Source organism: Chiloscyllium plagiosum, chromosome 2, assembly GCF_004010195.1.
Source record: "Chiloscyllium plagiosum isolate BGI_BamShark_2017 chromosome 2, ASM401019v2, whole genome shotgun sequence".
NCBI classification, from domain to species: Eukaryota; Metazoa; Chordata; class Chondrichthyes; order Orectolobiformes; family Hemiscylliidae; genus Chiloscyllium; species Chiloscyllium plagiosum.
Genome location: NC_057711.1, coordinates 51,252,545 through 51,269,461, shown reverse-complemented (window position 1 = coordinate 51,269,461; position 16,917 = coordinate 51,252,545). Strand labels below are relative to the sequence as shown.

At 38.2% G+C, this 16,917-nt stretch overlaps 1 protein-coding gene across 5 annotated transcripts in view; it reads left to right on the top strand.

Moving 5' to 3' along the window:
- mctp1a (multiple C2 domains, transmembrane 1a) overlaps positions 1-16,917 on the top strand; it is a 360,237-nt gene that overhangs the window by 328,894 nt on the left and 14,426 nt on the right. For all 5 annotated transcript variants that reach the window (XM_043709443.1, XM_043709460.1, XM_043709451.1 and 2 more), the window contains 2 exons: positions 2,097-2,206; positions 3,810-3,919. In XM_043709443.1, coding sequence (XP_043565378.1) covers positions 2,097-2,206; positions 3,810-3,919 — 220 coding nt within the window. The remainder of the gene's footprint in view (positions 1-2,096; positions 2,207-3,809; positions 3,920-16,917) is intronic.

Below are 16,917 nucleotides of genomic sequence, written 5' to 3'. Positions count from 1 at the left end.
ACTGTGGGAGGAAACCGGAGCACCCGGAGGAAACCCACGCAGACACGGGGAGAATGTGCAAACTCCACACAGTCAGTCGCCTGAGGTAGGAATTGAACCTGGGTCTCTGGCGCTGTGAGGCAGCAATGCTAACCACTGTGCCACCCTCGGGATGTTTTATGTGAGTTTAATTGTGTTTAGTATTATAGGGTTTTTACAGTGATCCATAATGATTTTCCTCTTGTCTGGAAATAAAAGGTTAATAAATGGGCATTTTACTTGAGAAGCCTCGATGTCCAGCCAGATTGATTGTGGACCAGACAAGACCCAATCAGCTATGTAACTTAATAGGGAACTTAACTGATATTTCCTAAAATCTGGGAAGTCCAATCCTCCCCTTGGCTGTGGAAGCTGTAGCTTCTTCAGCTTAATGAGGGGCCGTCTATGATTCCAGATGAAGGAACCCAACCAGCCATATAATTTACGTAATGCCAGCCTTGGCAGCATCACCGGAAGCATTCTCATAGGGTATAGGAGACGGGGCAGGACATTCATTTTAATTAGTGCTATTCTACTCAGCCAGGAAATTGGAAGGTCTTCCCATCGCTGGAGGTCCTGCCTTATCCTTTTCAGTAAATGCACAAAGTTAGCCTTGTGTAACTGACCAAATACTGGGGTAATAAAAATGCCTAAATATAAGAAACCTCCAGGGACCACCGAAAGGGAAAGTTGGATCCGTCCACTACGTAGGGTATCATAGCAAGGCCACCTATTGGCATAGCCTCCGATTTTGAGAAATTAATTTTATAGCCTGTGAATGTGTTAAATGTATTAATAACTTGGATTAAGCGAGGTACAGACATCAGAGGATTACTGAGGAATAGAAGAACAATATCTGCATAAAGGGTAATTTTATGTTTACCTGTACCAATTCTCGGGGCCGTTATATTAGGATCAGCCTGTATAGCTTCTGCTAATGGTTCAATTATTAGCGTAAATAACAATGGCGAGAGAGGTAGCCCCTACCCACACTGAAGCTATCCGAACCTAATCCATTGGTAACCACAACTGCTTTGGGATCACTATACAATGTTGAGACCCATTTGGTAAACATCTTTCCAACGCCAAACCTTTCCAATGTGCAAAACAAATATGACCATTCAACCCTATTGAATGCCTTTCCCGTGTCTAATGAGACTACTACTCCTGGTATCTTTCTCTGATGGCAGGCTTGAATCATATTCAAAACCCTTCTAATATTATTGGATGATCTACGGCCCTTAATAAACCCCGTCTGATACCTCCTTTATGATATGTGGCAGTACCCTTTCTAGTCTCAATGCTAACATTTTAGAAAGGATTTTAAAATCTACATTTAGCCTCTTTCAGCGAAGGCAGGAGACAACCCTGACTGTATGCGTAGTTATCCATGTCCATAAGTGGACCAGCCAATATTCCTGCAAATTCTTTATAGAATTCAGCTTGAATTCATCTGGGCCAGTTGCCTTACCGCTCTGAAGTTGCCTGATTGCGTCAAGTATTTCTTGGACTGTTAGGGGAGCATTTAAGACTGATACCTGTTCCGGAGTTAGGTCCGGAAAGGTCAAATTTTAAAGAAACATATTTTAAAATAGCCAGAATATGCCATTTCAATGCAAATAGTTTAAGGATAGTATTCCCCAGATTCTCAACAAATGCATATTACAATATGGGAGGAATTGCACAATTTTAAATTTGCTGTCTATACCTCAGGTATTAACCTGCACCTCAGTCGGTTAAGGTGATGCTTGACGATGCTACCTTAATAAGGCACACAAAAAAAAGTCAGAATCCATTATTACTTCAATATAAACTAAAGCCATAAGGTTCTGAATCAAGCCACTTATTTTATTGCTTGATACTGTGTGAAATTAATGTTGTTTTATCCTCTGACAATTGATTTTAAGGTAGCTAATATTCTGTCACAATTCACAAACAAATATCCAATCAAAAAATGTTAGTTTTCAAGATATATTTCTTCATAAAAAATCTGAATGATCACAAAAGTCTTTTCTTCATAAAATGTGTTGCATTCAAATACAATTAAGTACATAATTTATTTTCTGTTCTTCCCTCAGGAAAGTGAAAGGAAAGGTCTGATGGATAAATTATCAGCCATCCAGGAAGTGGGTGTAGCTGTTCAGAATGGTCTGGATGAAGTTGCCAATCTTTATGAAAGAGTAAAGAAGTGAGTCCTGCCCCACTACTTATAGGTTTCTGTGACGGATCTCATATTTCTTTCCGAGCAAAGTGCAGAATGCTGGCTGTATGTTTGGTAGGAAACACCAATTGAGGATGATGAATGGTCAGGTTCTGTCATTAGTTGCCATTCCAGCCCCTATATTGTGGAGTTGCAGTTCTTGTTCTCTTGTGATTCATCTTTCCTATAAATGACTTCTGACTTTCGAAATAACAGGAGAAATTTATCCTTTACCTTTGATGTAGAGATGTTTTTAAAAGAAATGTGGGTAAGAATATAAAAATAAATACAATATAATTCAATAATTGTTAACAGGACATTAACTAAACTAGACTGCTGTCTATTTTTATTAAAAATGCTTAAAGCTTAATAGACTTGCTCTAAAAAAAGTTCGTACAATTTGAAATTCATCTACCACTTTATCCAGAGCCTTAAAATATTTAATGTCTTTAAAAAGGTTTATATCTTTTCTCTAGAGTTTATTTTTAAGATTTTGCAGATACAACATTCCATTTAATTAATTTGGTTATCTGAGAAAATGTTGCAATTATAACTGCTGTGGATGATGAAAAAAGTTTCTATGCAGTAATACTTACAGTGGATAATAGTGTAAATTTCAAAAATTCATTGACAGAATTTGCTGAAACTTAATGCTGTCTGAACAATGGGCAGCTGCTAATGCACATACCAACCTATACACTCAATATGAATTATCACTGGTTGTTGGCAATTGTACTGCTCCACTGTTAGTATCACAAAAATAATACCTCACCTTGAACTTTCTATTGATTTTCATGAACTTACTACATTTGCACATTAATTGTTATTTACTTTCACCATGGAAAGTTAAGTGTGTAGCTAACAATATAACTACCCTTCAAGCCAAAATATTTATTAGGGACTCTCCGACTCCCTTGTCCAGAAAGTAAACAATTTTCAGAATTTCGTTATATTATGAATTGTCTTAAGAGTTTTACAAACATCCAAGTTGAAAAATTTAAGATTATCTTTACTTTACTGTCTTTTTTTCCTTTCTTGTAATCCAGTCTTTCTTTCCAAGTTTTGATCTCTCTTTCTGCACTTAGTTTAAAATTATATTGATTCATCCCCTTTAGTTCATCCTCTTTCTTAGTATTTCCTGTTTATTTCTCAGTTCTCCAGTTTCATTGCTTAAGGTGACACAATGTTTGTAACATCGTTGTGCAAGTTCTCAAATGTCCAGTTGCCAGGACTGTTATTGTTTCATACTGCTAGAAACTTTGGAGGCATTTTATTTTTAAGTATGCCCAAATATAACTCAACAAACTATATAATAAGTAAGAAATAATAAAGTATCATAAGTCTCTGTTATACTTCCATGTGCCAATGCACTGAAGAACTACATCTGATGGATACATTGGAACAGTAAATTGGCCCACCACTATCTGCCCAAACAGTTCGGGCACAGGCCCCAGAGGGACTAAAATTTCTAAGTCTTTTCTCACCTTAATTCTTACAATGTTGTTTTAGTAATGTCATGTTTAATTGCAGTTACTCATTGTATGTAACCAGTTGTTTCTTATGTAACAATTATTTCTTATTTCTATTAAAGTACCTTCAACTGGACAGTTCCTTTCCTGAGTTGGTTGGCTGTTTTTGTCCTGTTTGCCGGCACCATCATCCTTTATTTTATTCCTCTAAGATACATTCTTCTTGTCTGGGGTAAGTTGAGCTTTCTACAACATGCCACACAATCCTTCAAAGTATTAATTCTACTGTTTGATACAACATTGTTAAGGAGGTGCTTATTAACTGTGGCTTAGTCTTTTAGTGTGAAAATCTCTCTGTGTCTAGAAATAGCAGACATAATTATATGGATGTTTGCCCTTTTAGTGGTGTTGAGAAAAGAAGTACTAATATGTTCTTACCCCAATAAGCAGGGAATAATTAATGATAAAGAGATTTACTTCCGTACTGCCAAACCATCTAAGAAATTGCTTTTGTTTAACATAATTTGCTAAAGGTTTGCTGATTTCTTTTGAAGAATACATAGTTTGGTGTATGTACTGTCTAGTTAATTTTCTAGAATTATTATAGCATCAATTTCTGATGCCAAATTTCTTAACATTTTGCTTGAATCAAAGGGGTTGGATTATTAGTTCACTGTGTAATTGTACTTGATCCATACTTAGGAATTCAACAGTGAAGAGGGGCATTTGACAATGTACTGTATGCTTTAAACATGCAAGAACTAGATCTGCATTTATGTAGCCCCATTCACATTTTAAGGCACCCGAAGCTCTTAAGAGCCATCAACTGCTTCAGAATTCTTATCACTCAAAGCAGTTTTCCATATAGAGAGGTCCCAAACAACTGAAATAAATGATCAGTTATTCATTTCTCTGTTTTTAGTGTGAAACAATTGTTACCTGTGTCACATGGAGAACTTTCGGCTCTACCATGAAAAGTGACATAAGATTATTTAAATCACCCTTAAAAAAAAATCCTTATCTAAACGTTAGCAACTTCAGGCAATGCATCAGATTTTTAGTCTCATAGATTATAAATGTTCAAGTTCTGGAGGGAAATTTGAACCCACAGGCAAGCACAATATCATTGGCTAAATCTGATTATGAAACACTAAGTCAAAGTCAGTCTCCTAGAGTTTCAATAACTCATTAAGTTCTTCTGTTTTCTTGGAGGGAGACTAGAACTAGAAACACAGTGAATTAAGGGATTCGTTGAAGATGGAAATTTGAAGAATTTCTTTTTCCCTCGGAGGCCTGTTGGTCTGTAAAATTCTCTCCACCCAGAAGATAGTGGAGACCATGTCATTAAATGTATTCAGGGCAGAATTGGATAGATTTTTGATAATGAGAGAATCAACAGCAATGGAGAAGGACAGATAGGAGAGTGGGTTTGAGACCACAAATCAGATCAGCCATTATCTTATTTACCAGCAGAGTAGGCTTGAATAATCTAATCATACTCCTGAATCCTATGTTCCACAGTCCCAATTTAACACGAAGAACATTTAATATTTTGTAAACCAAAGTACTGCAGATGCTGGAAATATGAATTTAAAACACAATATGCTGGAATGAACTCAGTGCTTGATCTGCTGAGTAATGGGCAGAATTTTTCACAGGCATTAGGATCCCAAGCTCTGAAGCAAAAACTGTTGATACCCCTGCCAACATGATTTCTGGAAGTCCTGAGATGCAGTATCTACTCCATCCCTGTTAGTTGCCTGCCAGTCAGAGCAGGAAGCTCCCCATTAGGACTACCAGAGGAGGCATAGGCAATCAGTCACAATGGATCAACAGGCATAAGGTTGATGGGGTGAGTTCGCTGAGGCCTGATAAGGAAGGCTCCAAAAATGGAAGTACAGGGGGTTAGTATTTAAAGTAAGTGGTATCATCAACAAAGGGCAATCCATGTCTCTGACAGGTAACTCCACCATGCTTTATCTCTTAGCTCAAATAAAGTTAGAAATAATTATATTTTATACTGAAAATGCTGGGTGTATTTCTTGTATTACTCAATGTGTCTGATAGACTGATAGACCAATGTGGCACATAATTACAGTGCAGCAATTAAATAGGTCACATCTTAGTTCTAAGTTCTTTACAAGTAATAGAATAATCTACCTGAATGTTATAAAACATCTCTATGTACTTAACAGGAGGGCTATCATAAAGAAATTTCATGCCAAGCCACATGAGGAGACACTAGGACAGATAATCATGAGCTTCATCAAAGAGATAATTTTTACGAAGCATCTTATAGAAGAAACATAGAAAATAGGAGCAGAGGTAGAACATTCAGCCCTTTGAGATCAAGAGGTGGATAGGATTAGGAAAGGAATTTCAAAGCTTAGGGCCTTGATAGATAAGGCCACACCCAGCAATGGTGGAACAACTAAAACGGAGTATGCTCGAGCATCCAGATTTGGAGTAGTACAGATAGGTTAGAAGATTGGGGAATGGTAGGAGAATATAGACATATGGTAGTGAGACCAATGAAGGATTTGAAAACAAGGATGACAGTTTTAAAATTGAGGTGTTGCTTAACTGGGAGCAAATGGAGATTAGCAGAGACAAGGTCGTTGGACAAACATATCTCAGTGGCGGCAAAGGTTTGGATGATTTTAGGTTTATAAAAGGCAGAATGAGGGAGGCCAGTCAAGAAAATATTGAAATAATTAAGACTAGAAGTAGAATAACTAGAAGTAAAAGAGTAGTACAAGAAGCTCATGATTGTGCTGACACCCAGAACAGGCAAGGAAGAATAGGGTTAATTAGATTAGATTAGATTAGATTAGATTACTTACAGTGTGGAAACAGGCCCTTCAGCCCAACAAGTCCACACCGCCCCGCCGAAGCGCAACCCACCCAGACCCATTCCCCTACATTTACCCCTGCACCTAACACTACGGGCAATTTAGCATAGCCAATTCACCTGACCTGCACATTTTTGGACTGTGGGAGGAAACCGGAGCACCCGGAGGAAACCCACGCAGACACGGGGAGAATGTGCAAACTCCACACAGTCGCCTGAGGCGGGAATTGAACCTGGGTCTCTGGCGCTGTGAGGCAGCAGTGCTAACCACTGTGCCACCGTGCCACCCACTAATGTTCACTGTGCAACCTCACCTGTCCTGGTGTGGTTAGTTATCTTCTCATGGTATTGGTCTATAGTCTCACAGAGGATAACTGGGACTCTGTGCCAATGCCATCTCCCAACAGGTGGAACCAGTGAGACACCTTGTAGATCTGGTGGTGCTCACAGTCATGGTCCGTATCTTTATAGTTTTATGTCTGCCAGGAGTGTTAGAAACACCAAATCATTAACATTGAATTCTTTCATTCTATGCCTGGACCCCATCCTGTTTCTGCCATCTTATATTGCCCAGTGATTTCCTGCTAATACTTCTCAAAAACATGAAGAATAAATGGTGAGCTATACTATTTGAATGTTAAGCAAGTCAGCCAGGCATTGTACCTTCTCTACTTGTTCGCCATTCCACTACTGCAAATTTAACTATAATGATTCATTTAAGCCTGAAGTCTAACTGATGCACTCTAATAAATTATCTATTTTCACATCGTATTCACATCAAATACTACTGCAAACAACATGAACTGATGAAGTTCCCCTTCATGTAATTACTACAAGTTGTTGCATGTTTTTTAGCCACTGGTATAATAACAGTGCCAAATCACTGAGGAAGTTTGCTTCCAATCTATGAAATTGTTATAAATGATAATGCCCAATTTTGAGAAAGGTAATGTGTTGTCTGATAATTTACCCAAGTATAAATTTGGACAATTAAGGTCAGCAAGCAATTTGCTTCTAATCACAATTGATCCTGTCTTCAACCAATAACCTTCACAATACTGAACTACACTTCCTAGAAGAGAACTTTGAATAATCACAACATAACTCTATGCACTTTTGCTTTATGATACATTGCAAAGATTAGATTATTTGAACAATAGAAAATGTAAAATTTAACCCTGCAGGCTGATTAATTATTCAAAAATTATTCTGTGCCCACACTGGCACTTTGAAAAATTATTAGGGCGTGATTTTCTTCTTTTTCTGAGTTCATCAAATTTTATGACTGTTAATGTAACTTTTAATCGCTTGTTTTATAGATTTTGCCTGTAGTTATATTTAGCATCTTTAACACACCAAGCTGCCCTGGTCCCTGCATTAATGCGAAAATTTAAATTGCTCTATATTTTCATAGATTAATTTGAAGTGTGGCTTGTCTTATCATGTTGGTTACAATTATATTAGGAAATTAAAATTGCACATAAGGGGTTAGATGAAGCTGGTTATGTGCAAAAGAAACAGGACTAAACAAGCTTTTATCAGTCAGTGAACTAAATTATGCAGACACAATAAATGTAATTTCTTTCTTGGGAACTATCACAGGGAAACAACAATAATTCATAGAATCCCTACGGTATGGAAGCAGGTTATTTAGCCTATCAAGTCCACACTGATCCTTCTGAAGAGCATCTGACCCAGGTCCACATTCCTGTGACCCTGCATTTCCCATGGCTAAGCCACTCAGCCTGAACATGTTGGACTGTGGGAGGAAACCAGAGGAAACTCATGCAGACATGGGGAGAACATGGAAACTCCATGCAGACAGTCTTCTGAGCATGGAATTGAACATGGGTCCCTGGAACTGTGAGACAGCAGTGCTAACCGCTGAGCCACAGTGCTGCCCATTTGACTCATTACTATTTTAAAAATCTGTTGTTCGGTATCTAGTAATTGTAAGTTAATATAGATGTAACAGACAAGCTAATTGCACCAGTTAATGTATCTTCTACATTGTAACAATTTTAGTAACTGAATTGATTAATATGGATTGATAGATTTTCTGTCAAGATTACACGTGAAATTACAACTGAAGCAGAATTTTTTTCCATTAGTGCCTTTGTTTCTACAGCAGACCATGCTTAAATCTAGTGACAAATAAAGCTATGAAAGATCATAGAAGGTTATGCCTTAAAAATAGCCAGAATAGTTATGCATCATTTGCATCATGATGGACACAAATAGGTGTCATGGAGATTCTTTCCATTTGACTTTTGATATTGTTTGTAAATACAAAAGTAAAATTTACTCAATACTCCTTCTGGAACCAGAGCCCCTTTAACTGTAACAGATGAAGCCGGGATAAATCAAAAATGTGATAAACTCACAACCAACAGAAGATCAGGAATCACATCCTGAAAAGGTTAAGATTCATAACAGAAATAAATAAGTTTGCTCACTGATTATAAAACAATAGTAAAATATTGCAAATTTGGAAGTCTAAGATAAAAACTTAAATGCTGAAAACCTCAGTGGGCCTAGCAGCATCTGTGGAGAGAGAAAGTTAAAAATTTGAATCACATATGACTTCCTCACAACCTCAGGAGAGTAAAAGTAGGATATCATATAAACCATTGAATGAGTGCAGGGAAGGATAGAGGGAGAGCTAGGGAGAAGGCCTGGGCAAGTGAGATTAAATTAAAACGATATGATGAAACAAAAGGTAAAAGGAGTGGCAATTGTTATCTGAGCTGACAAAGCATTTGTCCAGAATGAATATTGATGGTAGATTAATTAGCAGCACCAGGTGAAAGTAAAATGTAAAAAAAATTCAAACTGGCACATAACTGAAAAATAATCAAAATGGGGCACAGTGTTCATGGTCTGAAATTGTTGAACTCATTGTTAAGTCAAGAAGGCCATAAGTGTCTAATTGGAGGATGACTTTCTGTTCCTGATCCATGCATTAAGCTTTGATGAAACAGTGCAGCTGGCCAAGCACAGAAACACAAGAATGAGAGAAATGAGGTGAATTAAAATGGCAAGCAACTTGATAGTGAATATGGTATACTAAGGTGAAAGAAATAAGCAAATCACTGCTTCACCTAGAAGGAATGTTTATGGCTTTGAATGGTGAAGAAAGAGGGCAAGATATGAACCTCCTGTTGAATAGAAAGGTCCAGATTTTAAAAATTGTTACTTTCGATGTATGAAATTTATTTTAAAGACTCAGAACAAAAACCAGGATTCACCAGAAGGCCTGCATTTTTGCATAGTAAAGAGTTCTGTATTCACAAACCTGGATTATACAGTGTGCATCAGGAATAGTCCAATCTGTTTTAAGGCAAGACTTCTGCCCATGACAGGGAATCCCATGTTAGAGAATTGCCAGCCAGTCAGTTAGAGACTGGGGAGAAGGGTAAATGTGAAGTGTAACCAAGGGAGTGGGTCCCACTGATGGTCTCAGAATTTGCAAATGATGGTAACCCAGCCCTTTGCCTGACACTAATGTGTATTTAAAGTTGTGTACATTTCCTCCTGTGAGTTCCCTCCCCACCCTCAATTTCAGCAAATATTGGTGGGAGTGGGGTAGAGCCCTTTAGAGATAATTGTCTCTGTATTTGTTTGTAATTTTAAAAGTTCCAATGATTTGCTGATTTTGTCCTTTTTCATCTATTCTGTGATTTCATTGTTCTGACTGACTCCTGGAAAATTGTAATGATCTTCATTTCTTTCCCAACTCATGGCTCAATCTTTCAGTTATCATCTTTGTGATGAATATTTGTATTCATGTCCATCTCCTGAATGTGCCCAGTAGCCTGCCGATGTCTGTTAGCAATTATTTCCAAGTGTAACCTGCCATTATCTCAGCTTTGTTATTTGTTGCTTTCAGCTTTGATTACCTTAATTTTATAGAAAGATGTTTTGCCCCAAGCAGAACCATTGCTCCCATAAGTCAATAACAGCTGTTGCTCACATTGATTGAATTGTACAAGAAAACTTTATTTTAAATTTCCCAAACTAAGATAAATTATTTTCAAGAAAAAGTGTAAAAGTATTTATAAAACACCCAGTGAATTGAATTTTATGTCAGTTTATCACATCAGGAATGCAAGATCACAACAGAATAAAAATGATACAGTTTTTGTTCCCAAAGTAATGGCCCATGAAAGGAGATACTCTTTAAACTGTTCCAAGCATAAGGACAGGGAGCTTTAGCTTAGGACATAGAAACATAGGGCTTAGGAGTGGGCTATTTAGCCCTCTCCACCTGTGCCAACATTTAACAAGATCATGGCTGGTCTGATTGAGATCTGCTCCACTTTCCCTACACCACCCCCTGCAAATAACCCTTGATTTCCTCATCCATCAAAAATCTAGCTTGACCTGGAGTATTGTATATTCAATGTCACAGCCTCCACAGTTTCCTGAGGAAGAGAATTCTACAGACAAATGACCCCAAGAGTAAAATTTTCCCATAATTTCTGCCTTAAAAGGATGAATTCATATTCTAAAAAACTGTGCACAATGTCTAATCTCTCCAGCAAGAGGAAACATCATTCATGTATCGACTCTATCAAGCCCCCTTAGGATCTTATACATTTCTATATGTTTTCTCTTATTTTTGAAAATTCTAATGGTTAAAGCCCAACCTGTTTATTCTTTCTTTATAAGACAAATCTTCATACCAGGGATGAGTTGAATGAGCAGCTTCTAATGCTATTATACCCTTTTTCAAACAAAGAGCCAAAACTGTTTAGCAGTGGTTTTCACCATTGTTCAACAAGGTGAGAAGTGTGCCACAAAAATTTCAGGAAGTGTTGCCCATTTATCTGCTGACATCAGGCATCCCCCTCATGGGGATGGAAGGGGAGCAACTCCAGCATCTGATTGGAGCACGACACTGTCAGTAAATGTCATTGCACAAGGCGGAGGTGTGGGACAATTCCTAGCATCTGATTGGTGCACAGTGCTTCTGTCACTCAGTGCATGAAGCCAGTGAATCTGTCATCTTTGACCTGTGCCCTTTTGCTGGCTGAACCAGTCAGATCGCTCACCACTGCTACTGCGAGTCATCACGGCTACCCTCGAGTGGAATGTAGTAATTGCGGAAGCAGCAGAACACAGAGCTGTTTTTTTGTTGGAGCTGTATCCAGGTGAAAGGAGTTCAGCTCACCACCTCACCCAAGCCGAGCACAAGGAGCACAATTGTTACCACCAGCGACTGAGCTTCCTCTCCATGACTAAGTCTCATGATAATGTCTGCAAGATGGGCATGAGTTGTGGGAGGCAGCTGGATGGATGGTGACTGGGAAGTGAGAATCAAGGAGAAAATTCTTTACTGGTTGGAGTCATACCAAGCAGAAAGGAACATGTTGAGAATCTTGCTGGTCAGTCATCTCAAAGTGTGGACATCACGACAGGAGTACCTCAGGGTAGTGTCCTAGACTCAACCATCTTCAGCAACTTCATCAAAGACCTTTCAGCCATCATAAAGTCAGTACAGGGGACATTTACCGATGAGTGCACAATATTCAGCACTATTTATGACTCTTCAGATACTGAAAAAAAGCAAAATACTGCAGATGCTCAAAATCTGAAACAAACACAGAATGATGGAGAAATTGTGCTGTTTTGGCAGCATCTACAGAGAGAGAAACACCTAGTTAACGTTTCAAGTGAAACAGTATGACTCTTCTTCAGAAATCGTAAAAGCTGCTTCATTTTGCAGTATCCTGAATTTAGATTTATGTGCAATGTAACAAAGCTTTGCTGTTCTAATACTCTAAAACATGGCCAAATGTAGGTGAGATATTACAGCTATTATCTGGGTTACTCTAAAACATTCAAAGGGAGTTGAGACATCTGTCTGAGAGTGTATTTTTATGCCCTACAGTTAAAGTAGATTCATTGCACATTTTCTTTCATAGTTGATAGTTTTCAATTATAAGCCACATTGGGCTGTCTATATAGAACAAGTCTCTGTAGACCATGATCCTTTTTGGCGAGTTTGATCTTCAGGTGACCTATTAAAGCCCAAAACTGCTCTTGAGAAAACTGCAGTTGTAATTCTGTACAAAAAAAGATAATTAATTTTAAAAGGTTAATCTAGAAAAAGGGTTGTTTTTTCCAAAGATGATGCAACTCGTTTTACTAATGAATTAAACATTGTTTGTTGCAATATGGCGAAAATGACAATTGAAATATTGTTTAGTCAAAACAAAAATAGGCCTTAATACGCTTTTGCTTGGAATGGTGCTGACAGTTCTGCACTGAATGCACTCCAGTGTCTTGGTTAGATTATCTTTCTTCATGCTTGAGGGAGAAGATAGACTTATTAGGTCCGAGGTGAGTTCAGCATAATGTGCTTCACTGTCACATCTTGTGGTTTCCACAGTTCACAATAATCACATATTTAGAAATGAATACTGGAACTTATTTATCACATCTCATTGTGTTGAACAAAATTATATATTGTTGCTTTGATATACAGACTGTAGTGCAGCGAGAATGATGTGGTAGCACTCTGGATATACATTTATATCAATGGATAATAATATAGTTCTTAAAACATTTTGGAATATTTTATAGTATGACTTTTTCTTTAAAAGAAAATTAATACTTATTTATGTAATTACAACCCTTAACCATGAGTGTTTTAAGGAATCTTACAAACAACATTTATAATTGAACATGTAACTACAAACATTGAACAATTTTCTATCTTGTTTCTTTTTCTTAAAAAAATACACTAGTGCTAAGATATTACCATGTTGTGCCTTCATCTCTTGGATTTGCTCTGGTTATTTTCATTGTTAAGTTAGCACACTGTACAGATGATGTTGATGTTGCTTCTATTGTTGTGGAGCTGTGTTTGATGTTGCTAATGTTGTATCACTTAGAGTCAGAGATCATAGAGATGGACAGCATGGAAACAGACTCTTCGGTCCAACTCAACCATGCCGACCAGATATCCCAACCCAATCTAGTCCCACCTGCCAACATCCGGCCCACATCCCTCCAAATCCTTCCTATTCATATACCCACCCAGATGCAATGTTGAAATTGTATTAGCTTCCACCACTTCCTCTGCAACTTGTTCCATACATGTGTCATCCTCCACGTGAAAACGTTGCCCCTTAGGCTTCTTTTATATTTTTCCCCTCTCACCCTCAACCTCTGCCCTCCAGCTCTGGACTCCCCCACCCCAGGGAAAAGACTTTGTCTACTAATCATATCCAGTTCCTCATGATTTTATAAACCTCTATAAGGTCACCCCTCAGCCTCTGACACTCCAGGGAAAACATCCCCAGCCTATTCAACCTCTCCCGATAGCTCAAATCCTCCAAACCTGGCAATATCCTTGTAAATCTTTTCTGAAACCTCTCAAGTTTCACAATATCTTTCTGTAGGAAGGAGACCAGAATTGCACACAATATTCCAACAGTTTTCCCAAAATGCAGCACCTCACATTTATCTAAATTAAACTCCATCTGCCAAATCTCAGCCCATTAGCCCATCTGATCAAGATCCTGTTATAATCTGAGATAACCTTCTTCGCTGTCCACTACACCTCCAATTTTGGTCTCATCTGCAAACTTACTAACTATACCCCTTATGCTCACATTCAAATCATTTATATAAATGACGAAAGGTAGTGGACCCAGCACTGATCCTTGTGGCACTCCACTGGTCACAGGCCTCCAATCTGAAAAACAACTTTACACCACCACCCTCTATCTTCTACCTTTGAGCCAGTTCTGTATCCAAATAGCTAGTTTTCTCTGTATTCCATGAGATCTAACCTTGCTAACAAGTCTCCCATGGGGAACCTTGTCAAATGCCTTACTGAAGTCAAGATTAGATTGGAGCTGATAAAGCACAGCAGGTCAGGCAGCATCCGAGGAGCAAGAAAATGGACATTTTGGGCAAAAGCCCATCATCAGCTTTTGCCTGAAACATTGATTTTCCTGCTCGTCAGATGCTGCCTAACCTGCTGTGCATTTCCAGCACCCCTCTAATTTTGACTCTAATCTCCAGCATCGGCAGTACCCACAAACGTCTTACTGAAGTCCATATAGATCACATCTACCACTCTGCCGTCTTCAATCCTCTTTGTTACTTCTTTAAAAAAACTCAATCAAGTTTGTGAGACATGGTTTCCCACACACAAAGCTACATTGACTATACCTAATCAGTCCTTGTCTTTCCAAATACATGTACTTCCTGTCCCTCAGGATTCCCTCCAACAACTTGCCCACCACTGACATCAGACTCACTGGTCTGTAGTTCCCTGGCTTGTCCTTACCACCTTTCTTAAACAGTGACACCGCGTAAGCCAACCTCAGTCTTCTGGCACCTCACCTGTGACTGTTGATGATACAAATATCTCAGCAAGATATCACTTCCCTCGCTTCCCACAATTTTCTGGGGTACACCTGATCAGGTTCTGGGGATTTATCTACTTTTATGCATTTCAAGGCATCCAGCACTTCTTACTCTGTAACATGGACATTTTCAAGATGTCACCATCTATTTCCCTACATTCTATATCTCTCATCTCCTTTTAATTATGTTACTGATCTTCCATTGCATGTTGATGCTGTGGATATTACCTTGCTTGTTATTGATATTTTTGGTGTTTCTGATTACCTTTTCAGCTTTATAAGCTCTGCTTGTAGTGCAGTGGTAGTGTTCCTACCTTTGAGCCAGGTGGCCTGGATTCAAGTCCCACTCACTGCAGAGGTGTTTAATAACATCTCGAAACAGGTTGATTAGAATATATATATCTGGTATAGATGAACACAGGACTCCAATCCTTCTCATCTAATCACCAGTTTCAACTTCGATTAATGAAGAATCTTCAAGTCCTAGCTTCACCAACAATATTTGTTGAGTTCCAGATTTTCAGGACAGAGTCTGGTACATGTTCAATACTTCCATCAACTCAGGCAGGGATTTGGCATACTTGTTGACTTCATCCTACCTATGCATTTGTGAGTTCTTGTCCTACTTATTCCTGATCACTTGAAGCATGTATGGCAGAGTTGTCTTTTACTTTCTGCCATTCAATAGATGTGGAAGCAATCATGTCAGCCTTGAGAGCTGTAGCTCAGAATGAAAATAAGGCACTGTTTGGATCTTTCTTTGTCCCTTGGCAACTGTATTCCTCATATGGGGGCAGATGAACTGCAACATTTTCTCATATTATTTCTGCTTCTCATTTATATTTCAGTGTAGAAACATAGGAACAGGAATAGGCCATTGAGCCCATTGAACCTGCTCCACCCTTTAATATGATCATGGCAGGTCAAACACTTCAGTGCCTGTTTCCTGAAAAATTTCCCAGAAATCTATCAATTTCTATTTTACACATACTCAAAGACTGAGCTACCACACTCCTCTGGGGTAGAAAGTTCCAAAGATTCACAAACTTCTAAGTGAAACATTATGCTCATTTTGTTCTAAATAACAGCCATCTTACTTTTACATTGTACCCCTGTTTCTAGACTCCCCAACCAGGAGAAACATCTTCCTTGCATCTACTGACAAGGATACCCAGATTCCTTTTGTATATCTTTACTTTTCAAACTCTTCCTGTTTAAGAAATACACTGCACATCTGTCCTTCCTACCAAAGTGGTAACCTCACATCTTTCTCCATTAGTTCCTCTGCAATGATCTTGCCCACTCACTAAGCCTGTGCAAATGCTTTGCGTCCTCTTTACATATTTCTCAGTGCACATGTTCCCACTTAGCTTTGTATCGTATGCATATTTGGAAAATTACATTTAGTCACCATATCCCAATCATTGATATATATTGTGAACAGCGAGAGAACAAGTACTGATCCTTGCCGTATACCACTAGTCACAGCTTGTCAACAGGAGAAAGACCTATTTATTCTCACCTCTGTTTTCTATCTGTTAGCCAATTCTTAATCCACGTCAATACATTACTTTTTCCAACCAGCCTCCTGTGGAGAAGTGTATCATAATCCTGAAAATCTAAGTATACTATGTGTATTGACTCAAATTTATCAATTATGTCAGTAAAATCTTAAAATAATTCCAGTAAGTTCATCAAACATGATATCCCATTTGCAAATGCATGCTCACTATGCCTAATCAAGTCATTATCATCCAGGTGTCTATTTATTCCATCTTTTAAAATAGAATTTAGCATTTTTCCTACCACTGATGTAAGGCTAAGCAATCTATAGTTCCTTGTTTTCTCTATTGCTCCCTTTTTAAATAATGGGGTGACATTTGTTAGCTTCTAACATATAAGAATCATTCTAGAACATACAGAATTTGGAAAGATGATCACCAATTCATTGACTATCAATATAGCCACCTTCTTTATCACTCTGGAATGTAGAAC